The sequence below is a fragment of the Hippopotamus amphibius genome, chromosome 9, assembly GCF_030028045.1.
Source record: "Hippopotamus amphibius kiboko isolate mHipAmp2 chromosome 9, mHipAmp2.hap2, whole genome shotgun sequence".
Classification (NCBI taxonomy): Eukaryota; Metazoa; Chordata; class Mammalia; order Artiodactyla; family Hippopotamidae; genus Hippopotamus; species Hippopotamus amphibius.
The window spans coordinates 89,586,922-89,602,238 of record NC_080194.1 but is presented as its reverse complement, the minus strand read 5'-3'; the positions used below and the strand labels follow the sequence as shown (position 1 = coordinate 89,602,238).

General features: G+C 56.4%; 1 protein-coding gene and 1 long non-coding RNA gene across 3 annotated transcripts in view; one reads left to right on the top strand and one right to left on the bottom strand.

Moving 5' to 3' along the window:
- Nucleotides 1-259: 259 nt before the first annotated feature.
- The window catches only part of OAF (out at first homolog), an 18,518-nt gene continuing 3,460 nt past the window's right edge, over nucleotides 260-15,317 (top strand). Inside the window, exon 1 of the mRNA XM_057750015.1 lies at nucleotides 260-1,103. Within this exon, the coding sequence (XP_057605998.1) occupies nucleotides 828-1,103 (276 nt within the window). The 5' untranslated portion in view covers nucleotides 260-827. The remainder of the gene's footprint in view (nucleotides 1,104-15,317) is intronic.
- Nucleotides 5,477-15,317, bottom strand: part of LOC130861287 (uncharacterized) — a 24,434-nt gene continuing 14,593 nt past the window's right edge. Inside the window, exons 4-5 of one of the 2 annotated variants that reach the window (XR_009055559.1) lie at nucleotides 13,533-13,676; nucleotides 5,477-6,029 (exon numbers count right to left, since the gene is read on the bottom strand). This is a non-coding gene — a long non-coding RNA (uncharacterized LOC130861287). Of the gene's footprint in view, nucleotides 6,030-12,300; nucleotides 13,104-13,532; nucleotides 13,677-15,317 lie in introns of those variants that run through there. The other variant, XR_009055560.1, reaches the window with a different exon arrangement.

Sequence of the window (15,317 nt, the reverse complement as noted above, 5' to 3'; positions counted from 1 at the left end):
CAAAATTTCACACCTGACGGATGTCAACGCCGGCAGAACCCCAGCCCCCCTCTCCCGACCCAGGGCAGTCAGAAGGTTGAATGCGAGGTGAGGTCTGATTTTGCAGAAGCTTTGTAGAGATTCGCTGCGTCAGAGAAGCTAAACGACCGAACAAAACCCCTAAGACACCAAGCCCGATTCTTTCATCCACGTGGCACAAGAACAAGCCAAAAAAAAGGGGAGGGGGGGGGGAGGCGGGGAAAGAGTCACCCGTTGCGCCCCTGCCGGGAGGAAGGGATTAACGGGGAGAGTCAACTCCCGGGCCAGCCGGGTCTCTGCCGGGCGCGGCGGGGAGCGAGGGCGATTGAGAAAGCCCCGCTCCCACAAGGCCGCCGTCCGCCGGGCCCCTCGGCCCGCCCCGCCGCTGCCCCGGCCGCCACCGAGCGCAGGGAGCCGCCGCCGCCGCCGCCGCGGGCCCTTTAAGGGCCGAGAGGCGCGCGGTCTCTTTAAGGCAGGTCCCGGTGGTTTCTGTTTTCTGAAGGAAGTGACGGGGGGGTGGGATTGAATGAAAAGTGCACAGCAGAGGCTCGGAGCGCCGGAGTCGGGGGCCGCTGGAGCCTCGGCGCTTCGCGGCGGGGCGGCCGGGCTCCGGGAGCGCGGTGTCCGCCTCGGAGCCGCCGGGGGGCGCGCGGCAGAGCGCAGCCCACGTGCGTCGGCGCCACGTCGCGGGCGCCGCGCGGCTGAGCCCCCCGGGGAGCCGCGCCCCCGCGCCGAGAACTAGCCTCCGAGTTCGGGCCAAGTTTGGCCGCGGCGCGCCGGGACCGCGAGGGCGGCAGCGGCCCCCGGGGATGCGCCCACCCGGCCGCCGCGGGGTCCCCCCGGCGTCCCCCGCTCTGCGGCTGCTGCTGCTGCTGCCGCTGCTTGGGCAGCTGCTGGGGGTGCCGCGCGCTGTGGGCGCGGGCACCGGGGCTGGCGCGCCGTCCGAGCTGCGGGTCCGCGTGCGGCTGCCCGACGGCCAGGTGACCGAGGAGAGCCTGCAGGCGGACAGCGACGCCGACAGCATCAGCCTGGAGCTGCGCAAGCCCGACGGCACCCTCATCTCCTTCATCGCGGACTTCAAGAAGGTGAGGCACCCTCGCTCGACCTCCCGCCCCTGAGGGGGGGGGGGGTGGGACCTGCGTGCTGAGCGCCCCCGGCTCCTGGTCGCAGCAAGGCCAGCAGACGGAAGACTGAGCCAGGAGAGGGACGAGACTTAGCCACGGTCACTCCGGGCTCTTCACACCTCTCTGCCCTGCTCCCCAGCGCCCAGACCCGGCCCTTCATTCTCCCCTACGAACTGCTCTGCTGCCCTTCCGACTCTCCCCTCCAGCCTTTCACCTCTCCTCTCTGCGTGCCCAGGACCCCAGATCAGCTTCCCACTTCTCTTCCAGCTCTCCCAGAGCCCTCCAGATGCTGACCCTGCTTCAAGAGAATCAATGTTAATAATCCTGTCTCCCTTTTTGGAGTAATTTCCTCAGGTTCTATCAGGGAAAAATCGTGGGCCAGGCATCAGAGGTCCTGGGTTCTCGCTCTGTGACCTAGGGCAAGTCCCTTTCATTCTCTGGGCCTCCTTTCTCACCTCAGTACAGAACGAGGGGGTGGCTCCAGGCCTCGCAGCCCTGACATCTTGGAGTCTAGGTACTGCCTCTCCTTGTTTCACTTTCCTGGGCTGGGGAAGGGGGTTCCTAGGCAGAGCTGCTTGTCCCATGTCCCTCCCAAGCCAAGGAGAAGCCACATCTCTTCTTTGGTCTGGAAGTCTGGGAAACGTGCAGAGGGGACCTGGGGACAGGCCCCCGAGGAGGTCCCCAGGCTGTGGGAGAGGTGCCACCTCTCACCCTGCTTGGCAGGAGGTCTGGCCAACCCCCAGTTTTGGCCTAGATTTCTGGGATCGAGACAGCCTTTCCTCAGTGGTGTGTGTGTGTGTGTGTGTGTGTGTTGCGTGTGTTGTGGAGGAAACCAGTAGGTGGGCCTGGCCCCCAGGATTGGGGATGGGGTAGAGAGTGGAAATGCTGGGGGTTTATCCGGAAGTGGGGGTGGAAGGGCAGTGAGTGACTAACGGTGACCCAGCAGCATGAATCCTGGAGGGAAAGAAGGTGGGTGAGATGTAGGTACTCAAAGGGAGTTTCCTGATCACCTAAAGTCCCCTCCCCAAGTCCCTCTCCTGGTAAAGAGGCCCTGTGAGGCTCTGTCTCTGGGGGAGTGGAAGGGTGAGGCCAACAAGATAGCCAGAGGCTGGGGAAGCCCAGGGCTGTGGGACTGTTGCCTGAGCCACCTCTCTCTCCTTCCTCTTAGAGACTGGGAGCTTGAGAGGAGTCGGGGCAGAGTTTAGGGAGTCAGCTAGAGACCCAGCAAAATTGCCACAGATGGTGCCAGGAGGGTGGGTGGTGACCCCGTGGACAGTGGAGGCGGGGCTGACAGCTGATCTGTCTCTGGATTATTGAGCTGTCACTGACCAGGGACGTAGGGAGGCCAGTTGTGGGGGAGGGGGTGTTGAGTGTTGCAACTGGGAGGACTTTGCGGTCCTTCCCTACTCAGCAGGCCAAGCTAGGTTCTCAATGCAGGTAGAGGCAGGTGAGTTTGTGTGTGGAGAGAGGGAAGCTGACAGGGCCAGAACACCCCCTGCCTCCCCACTTAAACTCTAGGGGAATCTTGTCAAGTCTGTTCTTTTCCTGGAAAACTCAAATGGTGGCTGGACCCTACCCAGGAGGCAGGGATCTAATCTTCCTGTCTAACCTTCCATCAAAGCCCTTTGTCCTTGAGAGTGAGCCTCAGGCCAGCCAATGAGTCTCCCATCTTCCTGCCCACTGTGCATTGTTCTGCGGCTGTGCTGGAACCCTAGAGAGACTTCCCCAACCCTGGGACCTCTCCAGCAGCCAAGGCTGTGGCTAGGACAAGAGTGAAAGAATCCAAGAGTGAAAGAGTCAACAGGTAGGGCTCAGCTTTTATAGCCTCCAGCTGCAGCAGGAAGCTTTTATTGCTGTACCCTGAGGGCGAGGGAAGGAGAGGGGAGAGGCCAGTGGCAGTGGGGTGGAGGCCTGGGGATTGGGGCTGTGGGTCGAGTAGGGGGCCAACTGCCCAGTTAAAGAATCCATTCGGAGCTGATTTTAAGAGCCTCATTTTAATCCCCGCAGTCGTTCCGACCTCCACCCGGGTTTCCAAAGTCTGCTTTTCAGGTTAGCCTCTGACCCAGAAGCTGGCATTTCACACCCGCCCCTGGCATCTCCAATTTCATCAGCAAGGGAAGGAATTGGGAGTGGAAAGCACTGAAAGGGAACCAGCTTTCCAAGGTCCCCTCCAACTCTGGGTTTCTCAGCAGGCCTGGGGCGGGGTGGAGCTGGGGAAGACTGCGAGTGGGGTGGGATAGCCTTTACCCCACCCCAGTCCACTGTCTGCATTGGCCAGAGCAGCTTTTATATGGGATCCTTCTAGGGTGGGTCACCTCTCTTGCTGCCTGCCCAGCCCTCAAGGTCTTTGTCTGATTTCCATGAGAAGCTTCTATCTAGAAGTAATGACTGTTCCTGTAGGAAAAAGTCCTGGACATGGTGTTTCTTTTGTTTCATGTACCAAATCCATTTGGGGTGATTTGGGAACAGTCCCCAGTCCACTTGGGAATAGTGACGTTGGTCATTTTGTCACCTTTGGGGGACAGTCCAGATTGAAATGAGACAGGCTTGGTTTAACCCTGGGCAAGCTCCTTGATCTCTCCAAGCCTTCATTTCTGCATCTGTGAAATGGGAATAATAATGTTACCAATCCCATGGCCACTGTGAGAATTAAACAGGTTAACACATATGAAATACTCACTGTGTACTGGCTACTGTACTCAGTGCTCCAGAAGTAGAAGCCAGTAACTTTCATAATTGTGGCTCACATCACATCTCAAGCATAGACCTTCCCTGCTAAGCTGGGGTGCAGAGGTTGAACGACCGGCCCAAAATCACACAGAAAGTCCGCACTGAGCCTAGAAGAGCCTTAGTCCCTCATCACAACCTTCTCTTTGAAGCTCCAGATATTAGTCCGAGTTCTCCCGCAGAACAGAAATAATTGGATAGAAATACAGATCTAGAGAAAGAGATTTTATTATGAGGGGGCTCACATGGTTGTGGAGGCTGAGAAGACCCACGGCCTGCCGTCTGTAAGCTGGAGGCCCAGCAAAGCCAGGGTAGTTCCAGTCTCAGCCCAAAGGCCTGAGATCCAAGAGCACTGATGTCTGAGGGCAGGAGGAGATGGATGTCCAGCTCACACAGAGAGAGCAGATTTGCCCTTCCTCCAGCTTTTTTGTTCTTTTCACACCCTCAGCGGATTGGGTGACGCTCACGCCCTCTAGTGAGGGCCACTTTGTACTCAGCCTATTGCTTCAGACGCTAATATTTTGCGAGACACCCTCACAGACACACCCAGAAATAATGTTTTACCAGCTGTGTGGGCATCTCTTACTTAGCCCAGTGAGATGGACACATAAAGTTAACCATCACGCTCCAGCATTGCTGGGGCAGCCGTCCCTGTCCTGTCCATCTGCTCGGGGCAGCAGCCAGGTGCCACGTGCTGGATGCAGCGCAGCCCTGTGTCTAGGGGCTGATCCCCCCCCCCCCCCACCCCTGCCACCCTCTCTGTTTGCCTCTGCCAGGAGGCAGGGCCCTAACATGGCCTGGCCCTCCCTGCACTGCCACGCTGGACCCCAGCCCGCTGTAGGACACGTGGCCCGGAGCCTGGGCAAGGATCGCAAACTCGACAAGCAGCTCGGAGTGACCAGGTCACCGTCGTGAGTGACTGGAAGCCCTGCCCACAGGCTGCCGACCATCCGGCAGAGCAGGCTACAGCCCTCAAAGAAGTGCCACGGCTCAGGGGCTCCCACACTTTGCTGTACATTTGAATCGCCTGGGGAGCTTTAGAAAACCCCGACTCCCAGGCCGAGGCTGCGCTGCAGACCAGTGAAGTCCCAATGTCTGAGGGTGGCAACCAGGCAGCAGGATTCGTAAAGAGCCACGGGTGATTACACTCAGCAGCCAAGTTTGGGAAGCACGGGCGTAGCTGCCCCAGGGAAGGAGGGACCTGGAGGATGGACCGGGTTGGACTACTAAATGAAGGTAGAGCCCAAACTCAGTCACTTCGTTGAAACCTGTCCTTCTACCCACAATAACCCCCATGTGTTTATTGTTTGTTTGTTTGTTTTTTTGGCACACGGGCTTAGTTGCTCCGTGGCATGTGGGATCTTCCTGGAGCAGGGATCGAACCCGTGTCCCCTGCATTGGCAGGCGGATTCTCAACCACTGCGCCACCTAGGGAGCCCCCCCCCCCCCCATGTGTTTAAACAGCACATAGACTTGAGGCCTAACTCCCTGTGCCCTCAGCACAGGAACTCGAATTCATAATACACTCTCAACAGGCAATGCTCTTTTTTTTTTTTTTTTTTTTTAATAAACTCATTTATTTATTTACTTATTTATTGGCTGCGTAAGGTCTTCATTTCTGCACACAGGTTTTCTCTAGTTGCAGAGAGTGGGGGCTACTCTTCTTTGTGGTGTGCAGGCTTCTCACTGCAGTGGCCTCTCTTGTTGCGGAGCACGGGCTCTAGGCGCATGGGCTTCAGTAGTTGCGGCACACAGGCTCAATAGTTGTGGTGCACGGGCTTAGTTGCTCCGTGGCATGTGGGATCATCCTGGAGCAGGGATCGAACCCGCGTCCCCTGCATTGGCAGGCGGATTCTTAACCACTGTGCCACCTAGGAAGTCCCCAATGCTCTTCTTTATAATCATGAAGCCTATGTACATAATTATACCTGGATGTACAGACTCACTGGGCGTATCTAATAGCAGGCATGTCACCATCCCTGGTCTCTAACCTGGTTTTTGGTCTGACAGCCCTCTTGGTCCTCCTCTCCCAGGTTGCTGTCCCCGTTCCAAGTATCTCTCTCCCCTGTCTCCCCCAGTCTTGAGTGTTCAAAAGCTGAGGGAGGGCATGAGTCGTGTTCAAGCAGTTGGTTTGGTGCTGACCGGACGGGGAGGGTGGGGCTGAAAGATAAGAAAAAGTCATAAGCAGCTGCATGGGGGGGGGGGGGGGCGGTTCGTGGCTGCAATGGGAGCGGGTGGAAGGAGCCACAGACTCCAAATGTGTAGAGGGAGGGGGTCAAGAGGAGCCTTGGGCTGGAGCCAAGATAAGGGGACCCATGTAATAGGGTGGGTGAGTTCAAGGTCACTCCGAGGGACCCAGGGAGACTGAAAACTTGCTCCCTGCCCTAGGCACCGATGGGTGAGTGGGAGCCAGAGGAAGGACCAGTCCAGAGAGCACCAGCCTCCCTGCCTTGGGGGCTCCCCGTCTTGGTGGGGGGAGCAGCTGCAGGCTGTGAGAGGTCATCAGCAAAGATGTGGAATGTGCAAATGGGCACGTTGCTGCCTGAGGCTGTTTATACTCGCAGGATATCACATCACGTGGATGTCAGACAGGGCGAGCTTTTAGAGTCCAGTCTCCCTCTACCCTGCCTGTGTTCGGTCCCTACAGTTTAGTGATTTGTAATAGGGGCATGTGATGGAGAGGGTGACTTTTGGGAACAGAGGGCAGTAAAGGCGCTTTCAGGAGAGGCCCAGAGCTTTTTGGCGTCCAGGGCATTTCCCCACGGGAGTTCATGGAAAGTCACCAGAAACAGTGATCCGGCTTGAGTCCGTGAGGCCCTCAGGTGTAACAGCAGTCCCCCTGCCCTGTCTGAGGAATTCCTCCCCACAGCCCTGCCCCAAGCTTCAGCCTGGCCCCTGGAGTCTGGCAAGCATCTCCCAGCCCCTGAATGCCTACGTCCAGGTGGAGTCCTGGCAAAAGATCTCAGGTTGGGCAGTGAGGACTGCCATCTGGGACAAGTGAGTGGCCTGTTGGGATGATGGGGAGAGGAAGAAGTGAGGTTCTTCCTACGAGGCTACACAGAGGTGGTGATGGTGGGATGACAGAGAGCAGCTTTGAGGTAAGAATCACGTATGTCTGGGTCTCACACACTGAGTAGTCACTCAGATCACACACTGATAGTTGCTTTCACATACCTGGTCCCTTTGATCCTCACCACTACATCATGCAGCAGGTATTGCCTCCATTTTGCAGATGTACAAACTGAGGTTCAGAGCTATGAAATGACTTCAGTAGGTAACGATCCAGGATTGGGACCCAGGGATTCTTTCACTGTGTTTTGACTGCCATTGCTACTGTGGTATATACATGGGCTTCTTCCAGGAGGCCAAAGAAACCGAAATGGGGAGGGGAACGGGAAGAAGGAGACTGCAAAAAGCCTTGGTGCGGAGGAACAAAACTACAGAGAAACATTCCTGTTTACAGACCTGGGCTGGGCCCCTCCCCAAAGCTCACAATGCCCGCCCACACCCCTCCGATGACTTTTGAGTTTTGACCCCTTTGCTTATCCGGAGACGCTGCCCTTTCCCCTCCCCCCATGGCCTCTGGAGAGATGGGGGGTGGGGGTGAGGGGACCATTTTTAAAACATCTCACAGATACTACTGAGCACTTACTGTACATTTTTCTGCCCTTTACCAGCTGTGGGACTTGATACGTCACCAAACCTCTCTGAATCCCAGGCTCAGACGTGACACAAACACAGTAGGTGTGTTGTGAGAAGTGAGAGGCCTCAGCAGAGCAGAGGCCAGCGAAGGCACGCGAGAAGAGAAATAGCCGTTCCAGCCAGGGCTCCAGCCCTCCTTCCTCAGATTGCTCCTGCTCTGGGGACCAAAGCATTATGAGGACTCCCTCCTTTCAGTTGGCAACGTGGAAGCGGCTGCCACCAGGGTTCCCGTGAAGGGCTGGGGGCGAGGGCGGTGCCGGGGCTGGGAATGCGGGTGAGAGGGAAGCATGGAGCCCTGAGTCAGCGGGACATTGGGGCACAGTTGATCCACATAAAGCCACTCGTTGTTCCTGGGGCAGTCGGGGCAGCGGGGACCTTTGGGATTTGGCTGACAGAGCAGCGGGAGCCCTGGGGGTGGGGGCAGGCGGCATTGCCCCCAGCTGGTGGTTGCACTGGTGTCCCTTAACAAGAAGCCTCTGTCCGGGCCTCGCCCTGAGGGTCTGTAGGCATCTTGTAAAGGGGGCAGCCTAGGTCTCCAGGCACCAGCCAGGGAATGTGCTTGGCCTGGGCTTTGGGTTGACTCCATTCGCCTCTGTTCCTGCTGGAGGAGACTGGGCAGAGCAGCCAAGGTGCTCCTGTGTCTGCCCTGGGGCAGCCAGTGTGGGGTGAGGAGGCCGTTGGTTCCTGGCTGCCCCTCCAGGCTGACCCCTCACCTCCCCAGCCCAGTGAAGCTGGCCCTTCTCTAGCTGTAAAGCAGCCCCAGCCAGGAGCAGAGCAATAAATATTTGGGTTGGCTCAGACCGGGCCTCAGAGTCACACGTTCCGGCTTGACGGGAGGAGACCAGGATGGCAGAGGAAACTCCCAGGAGACAGTGTCAGCCGTTCAAGGGCAAGAAGAAAGGGGCGTTAGTGCTTTGGGGGGACCAGCCACCGTGGTACAGAGATGGGGGGAGAGGGGCTTTGAGGGAAGGGCAGCTCTTAGTTTTTGGGTCCCCTGTGGTGCAAGCCTGGGCTGGCAGCAAGCTCTGAGATAGGAGAGCGTCCCCACCCCTCCCCATGGTGGGCTTCCTGGAGAAGGGGGCTGAGGAAGGGCGCTTGGAGGGTAGGGACCTAGGAGCTGGTGATGGGAAAGCAGGAGGTGGACAGAGGAGGTGGGGAGGTCGGGGGGCTGGGGCTGAGGCAGTGAATGTAGGAGAGGATGCTATGCTTGTCAGGAGAGGGGGATGCTCCTCGGGAGAGAGGCTGCCTAGAGAGGGTGTGAGTGCCTGGAGGCAGGTGAGTGTAACAGCATGTGTGTGGAGTCTTGTGTGTAAGATGGGATGTGAGACACTGTGTGTGAGACTTTGGGGGAATTGAGGGAGGGAGGGAGGGGAGGTGTAGGAGAGACTGTCAGGAGAAGATGGGCGTGTGAGACTCTGTGAAGGAGGCTGTGCGTGACCGAGAGAAGGGGGGGGGTGACGTGGAAGCTTCCAGGAGAGGCTGTGCGGGAGGAAATGTGCTCATAGGAGCCATGGTGCAAGGGAGAAGGGACCTCACAGCTGAGCCTGGGTGAGTCTGGGTGAAAGATGATGGCCATGTGGCCCATGAATGGGGGAAAGCAGGTGTCCGTCTGTGTGTACAGTTATGATTCGACTTGCCTGCAAGTAACATAAAACCCCACAGGAGCCGAAGCAAGAGAGAAGTTTGTTTCCCTCTTTCAGTCTTAATCCAAGGCTGGAAGCCGGCAGTCAGGCTGATAGGACAGCACCACGGTCATCAGTGGGCCCTGTCTGCAGGGCTGCCTCCTGTCCCCAACACTGAGCTTCCCCTAGAGCCTCTCCCCAGGAAGGCAGCATCGGGGACCTGGCATGGGCTGTCTGCTCTTGCAAGTGCGGAGGGCTGCCTCCTTCTTTTCCCAGAACAGCCTTTTCTCTGTGAGATACTGTGGGTCTCAGGCAGCATGGCAGGGAGTGGACGCAGAGAAGAATGGAATCTTTGGGAAAGGGCTCGGGGGCAGCTTGGAAGAGCAGGAAGATCACGGGATTGAGTCAGGAGATGTGGGCTCCTGGGCCTGGCTCTGCAGCTGTGTGACCTTGAGGGTCATGTCCCCTGCTGGAACCTCACTGGAGCATGAACTAAATGATCCCCTAAACCTTCTAGAAGCCAAAATCACAGCTGTAGGACAACCAGCCTGCAGAAGCCCAGTTATAAGGAAGACCAAGAAGAAAGAGCCGTGTTCTTGTTAGAGGTGAGGGGGTCAATGGAGACCCCAGAGGGTTGGTCCATTCCCTCAGCTCTGTGCCGGACTTTGAGATATTGCAGAAATAAGTGGAGCTCCTGTCCTGAGTCAAGGACAGAGCCGGGAGGACCTGGGGGACTTGTTGCCTGGGCAGAAGATGCTACACAAGGACCAGGGCCCTCTGCCATGGCGTTTAGATCAGATGCACACTGGCCCAGCACAGCTCAAGTTTCTGATTCAGCTCTAAGCCAGAGATCTGTGCCCATCCACTCCAGGCTCAAAACCCAGCAAGGACACCCACCCAGGGATCGGCTGGATGAAGCTCAGACTCCTTGGCTGGGCTCTCAGACGCTGTGCCCTGCCCTCTTGCCAGCCTCTTCCTTCCACACTCAGCCTTCCCCTCCTTTCTTCCCCTCCCCGGTACTCCCATCACTTTCCTCAGGACCCTGGCCTGCTCTTGTTTGTTCACTCAATCCTTCATTTATTCATTTCCAGATACGTATTAAGCACCTGCTGTGATCTAGGGGGCAGGGATGCACTGCAAATAAAATACTGACTCAGCCTCTAGGAGTTGAGTCTGGAAGGAAAGACAGGGAAAGAGGTGATTGCAGACACAGTGGGATTCGTGCTATGGAGGGTTGGTAAGAGCAGGGGTAATGGACGCATTTGAACTGAGTCCTGAAGGATGATGGGCAGAAGAGGACAGGGCATCCCTGGCAAAGGCATCAGCTTGTGGAAAGGCACATGGCCTCGCTCATTCTGGGAACCGCCATCTCTTTGGTTCAATGCTCAGAGCTGTCAGCACAGATCCAGATGCCAGCCTCTGGGGGGTACACTTTATGGTGAGGACAAAAGGCGCCTTGGAAGGGCATTAGGCAGATCGTGTACCAGTAGCGTGGAGGGAGGGATGGGGTGGGGGACGTTAAAAGGCCTTCCTACCTTCCCATCTTCTGTAAATGCCTCTCTCTCTGCTAAAAAGCCACCCATCCTCTGCCTGTCCAGAACCGCTGCAATGTCCTCCGCTCTAGGAAGGCTTCCCCCATCGCACCCCTCCCAGCCCCATCCCTAAGGGGACGGAAGGGCTCCCTCCTCCATCCTTTGCCCTATAGCACTTTGCACAAGCTTCACCCGGGACCTTATCGCCGTGCGCTGCCTTCAGCTGCAGGTCAGCCTCTCCTGTGAGCCCCTTGAAGACGGGGGCCTTGGCCTTGGTCTTGCCCACTCCCCTGCCCCCCACTGGTGGCTGTGAAGGCCCTGCCCCCGGTGATGCTAATCAGTGCTCTCCCACTGGTTTGCCGATGACCCGCCATCTCCAGCAGAGGCACCTGACTTCCCTGCAATTACCCGCCATCTCCAGCAGAGTCACCTGACTTCCCTGCAATTACCCGCCATCTCCAGCAGAGGCACCTGACTTCCCTGCAATTACCCGCCATCTCCAGCAGAGGCACCTGACTTCCCTGGGCCTCAGGTGCATCTCTGGGAGAGGAATCTTTTCTCCTGCCTCTGCAGGTCTGGAGTAGACATCACAGTTGGAGCAAGGCCAGGGATTGCAACAATAACAGAGAAAATTAAGGCGTCCGGCCCACTCTGTTCTGAGACCTTTCGCTCATTTTCCCTCACAGTACTCCCTTGAGGTGTAGGTATTCTTAGTTGTATCATTTTTACACTTGTGGAAACTAAGATACAGAGAGGTGAAGTAAATCCCCCAGGGTTACACGGCTCGTATCAGCAAAGCCAGGATTTGAACACGGGCAGCACTAGCTCCAGAGCCTTTGCTCTTAACTACTATGTGCTTTGGGAACCTTAAAACCACCCACAAAGGACTTCAGCAAATGCTATCTCCGTGGCCATACCCTCTGTGTGGCCCAGTTTTTGTTTTTGTTTTAATTTATTTATTTTATTTATTTTTTGGCTGCGTTGGGTCTTCGTTGCTGCACACGGGCTTTCTCTATGGTGAGCAGGGGCTGCTCTTCGTTGCTGTGCACAGGCTTCTCATTGCGGTGGCTTCTCTTGTTGCAGAGCACAGACTCTAGGCACCTGGGCTTCAGTAGTTGTGGCACATAGGCTCAGTAGTTGTGGCTCGCTCACGGGCTCTAGAGCACAGGCTCAATAGTTGTGGCTCACAGGCTTAGTTGCTCCACAGCACATGGGATCTTCCTGGACCAGGGATCGAACCCGTGTCCCCTGCATTGGCAGGACGATTCTTAACCACTGCACCACCAGGGAAGTCCTGGCCCAGTTTTTAGCCCTAGTACTGTCCACTCCACTGCTTCCTGGTGGCCTGCTCTTGGTGGGCTAGAGATTCCTGGGAGTTTTCGGAGAAGGAGCCTTATAGAAACTGCGCATGTGGGGAGCCCTAGTCCTGGACTTAAGGAGCCTGCCATGGGCTCTCCCCCAGCTGTGTCGTCTGCCTTGGGTGTTAGGCCATGTCTGGGTGGATCATCCCACAGGACTCTTGGGCAAAGAGGAAACCTGGGAGCCAGGCTTCATCTGGCCTGGGCTTAGCATCTGGCCAGATGTTCCCTGAAGCAGGGGGACCTTTCCCCCTGCCCTGCCCTCTGTGCTGGAGGGAAAGGGGCCCCTGGAACTTTAGTAGTGAGTCTGAGGTGTGGGGAGTAGAAGGTAGGAGGCACATCAATCATGATGCCGGAGCCAAAGAGATCCAGGTGCTTGGGCTGCCGTCTCCCTCCCGGGGCTCAGCACGTGGAATCTGGTTTCCTGGAGACGTAGGATTAAGAAGGCTGGAGAATTCAGGGTTTAAAGAGGCTCTGGGCAGGGCAGGCAGAGGAGTTAGAAGGGTGATCCTGCGTCATCTTACCCAGATGTTTGTGTCAGATGCTGTTGTCTGTTAGTCACACAGAACCTTGAATAGGAGCTGCCACGTTCTCCGGGCAAGTCTGCAGAGGACGTACAGACCACGGCCAGTGGGCACTGCTGGAAGAGGGTGCTGCCTTCTCACCCTGGCTCTGCCTCTCGCCAGCTGTGTGGCATAGGCCAGGCTGTACTCTCTCTCTGGGCCTGAGCTTTAGTTTCTTTAACTGGGCATCAAAGACATCGGACTAGTTGATCTAGGAGGCATTTGTGCATTGTGGTTGCAAGCGCTCAGATTTTGGAGCCAGACTGCCCGGGTTAAATTTCTGGCTAGATTTCCTCTTGGTCCCATGACCCTGAGCAAGTTATCCCTTCCAAACTCGGTAATAATCATAGTTCCGACCTCCTGTTGTTGTAAAGATTTTGAACAGGACTATATGTCCTTTTTGACTTATGGTAACAATGACTTGTCCCTTCCAGTTACGAGTCGATAAATCTTTGTCCTGCACAAATAAATAGGAGATATAGAGGAAATCTATCTCAACAAAAAATTCCCATCCCCTCACTTCACACCCAGTCAAATTCCCACTTTGGTAGCATCTTGTTGTTGTCATTTAATATAGAAGCAGGGAAAATACTCCAACAGATGTCGTTTAGCCCCCGGGTTTGGTCTAAAAGTTCAAATACTTTCTCCTGCTGATGGTAGACGGGTGGTGTCCAGGCAATGAGGCCGCTGGGGCAGCCCTCAGACCACAGGCTATGGCATGTGCCTGTGGTATTGGAGAAGATGCTGTGAATATTCCAGATGGGTTCTTTTACAGGGTCATTGCTGAAAATACCCAGGAGGTGGATTTTGGATCCTGCCCAGGGGTCCTGCCAGAGACAACAGCCTGACTCAGCCCTGGGAGGGGAAGTCTGGTATCAAGTCTCACCTGGCAGGAATTGAGCCCGGAGCGGAAGATGCACAAGTGGACCAGCCTCCAGTCGCCCCTCAGCTGACCCAAGGGACTGGAAATGGGATGGCCCAGGCTGGCAGGGCAAGCAGATTCCAGCCTCATGGCCCAAGAGCAGATTTCCTGTTGAGAGGAAGCTGAGGTTACCCCGAGCTCTGATTCACCTTCCCGGCAAGTCTGGGACCATGAGGAACCTTATGGAACCTTTCTCACCAGCTGGGCCTAAGTTTCCCTTCAATCTTAGTAGAAAATCTCCCTGTACACTCCCATCCCTCATTGTTCCAGAGATCATTTACCGTGAAAGGAAGTAGGGAAGCATCCTTGTAGAGTCAGAAGACTTCCAAAGGGCATGGGGATTTGTGGGATGACAGCACTCACTAGTTTCAGATCACTTGGGACATTTGCTGGTCACCTGCAGTGATGACAGTGGCCCCGACTAGCCCCGCTAAGCATGTCCTCCGGGCGGGCATTCTGCTGTGTTTTCCCTCCACACTAGCCCTTTTAGTCTTCACCACAGCCGTCCAGGTAAAAGTGGCATCATCTCCATTTTACAAACGAGGCTTAGAGAAGCTGGGAGATACGCCTGGATGCCGGCTAATACAGTGCAGACTTGGAGGAACACTGGCTGTACCGGAATCCAAGGGAGACCCTCAGACCCTGTTCTCTGAGCATTTCACTCTAGCACCTGGACAGTGAACCACGGCACTCTTAGTGGGCGAGGCCAGGGCATGGACGTTGAAGGATGCATAGCTACACAGGCTCTCTGCCCTCCTTGCTGGTGCAGAGCCACTGGGTTTCCTGAAGGAGAACCATCATTGTGGCCAGGGTCCCTCCCGTGCAGGGGGTACTCTTGATAGATTTAGACCACTTCTGATTGGGACCTACTGACTTCTCACCAGGAGCTGTTAGCTAAGGCACAGAGATGGGTGAGAGCAAGGGACACCTCGGGTGCCCAGGGTTCCAGCAGCCAAATTGGGAAGGGGACCCCATCCCACCACCCCTCTCCCTTCTCCCTCTGCCCCCCACCCCCACCCCAGCCTCCCTGATTCATGCAGTGAGTCAGTAACAGGAAGGAGCCCTTGGCCTGCCGGTAATGCCGTTAGTAACCCCATGGGGAAAGGGGAAGTGGAGAGGGAAGGGGAGAGGTGAGCCATCCCCGCTCGCTCTGGCCAGACGGCGGCAACAGCTGCTGCTGTGTCTGTCCTTAACCCTCCCTGACCCTACTACCTCCATCTGAGATGCAGGTGGCTAGGAGCCTGGCAGACCAGGGGCACCAGGGCCATTCTCCCCAAATCTACTGAGTGAGAAAGTCCAAGAGAGAGAAATTCTGGAATCTGTACTTGTAAAAATGCAGACCCTCCCCCGTGATGGCGTAGTCAGGTGGTTGTAGGGACCCTGACTCGCCCTGATCACGGGGACACGGAGCTGCCACCAAGGGCAGGCATCAGCTGTGAATGAACCAGGTGCCAAAAGGGGTGCTGTTTCCTTTAAGGTGAACTTCTGCACCAGTTCCAAAACAGTTTTGTTTTGGAAATCTTTCTAGCCGGTTCACTCTGAATTTTCCAGGAGGCTTTGGAACATCTGGGGTGTGTTCTTTCTTTTAAGTCACGGGTTTAAATGGGAAAGAGAAAAATGCCCAGGCCAGCAGGAGGGAGGCGTCTGTTGCAGGGCAGTACCCAGGCCTGTGTGCTCTGCAGGGTCTGAGCTCAGCACTGGGTGGGCTGGCGAGGAGCCCCCGCCCCACTCCGGCTGGTCCCCATCCTT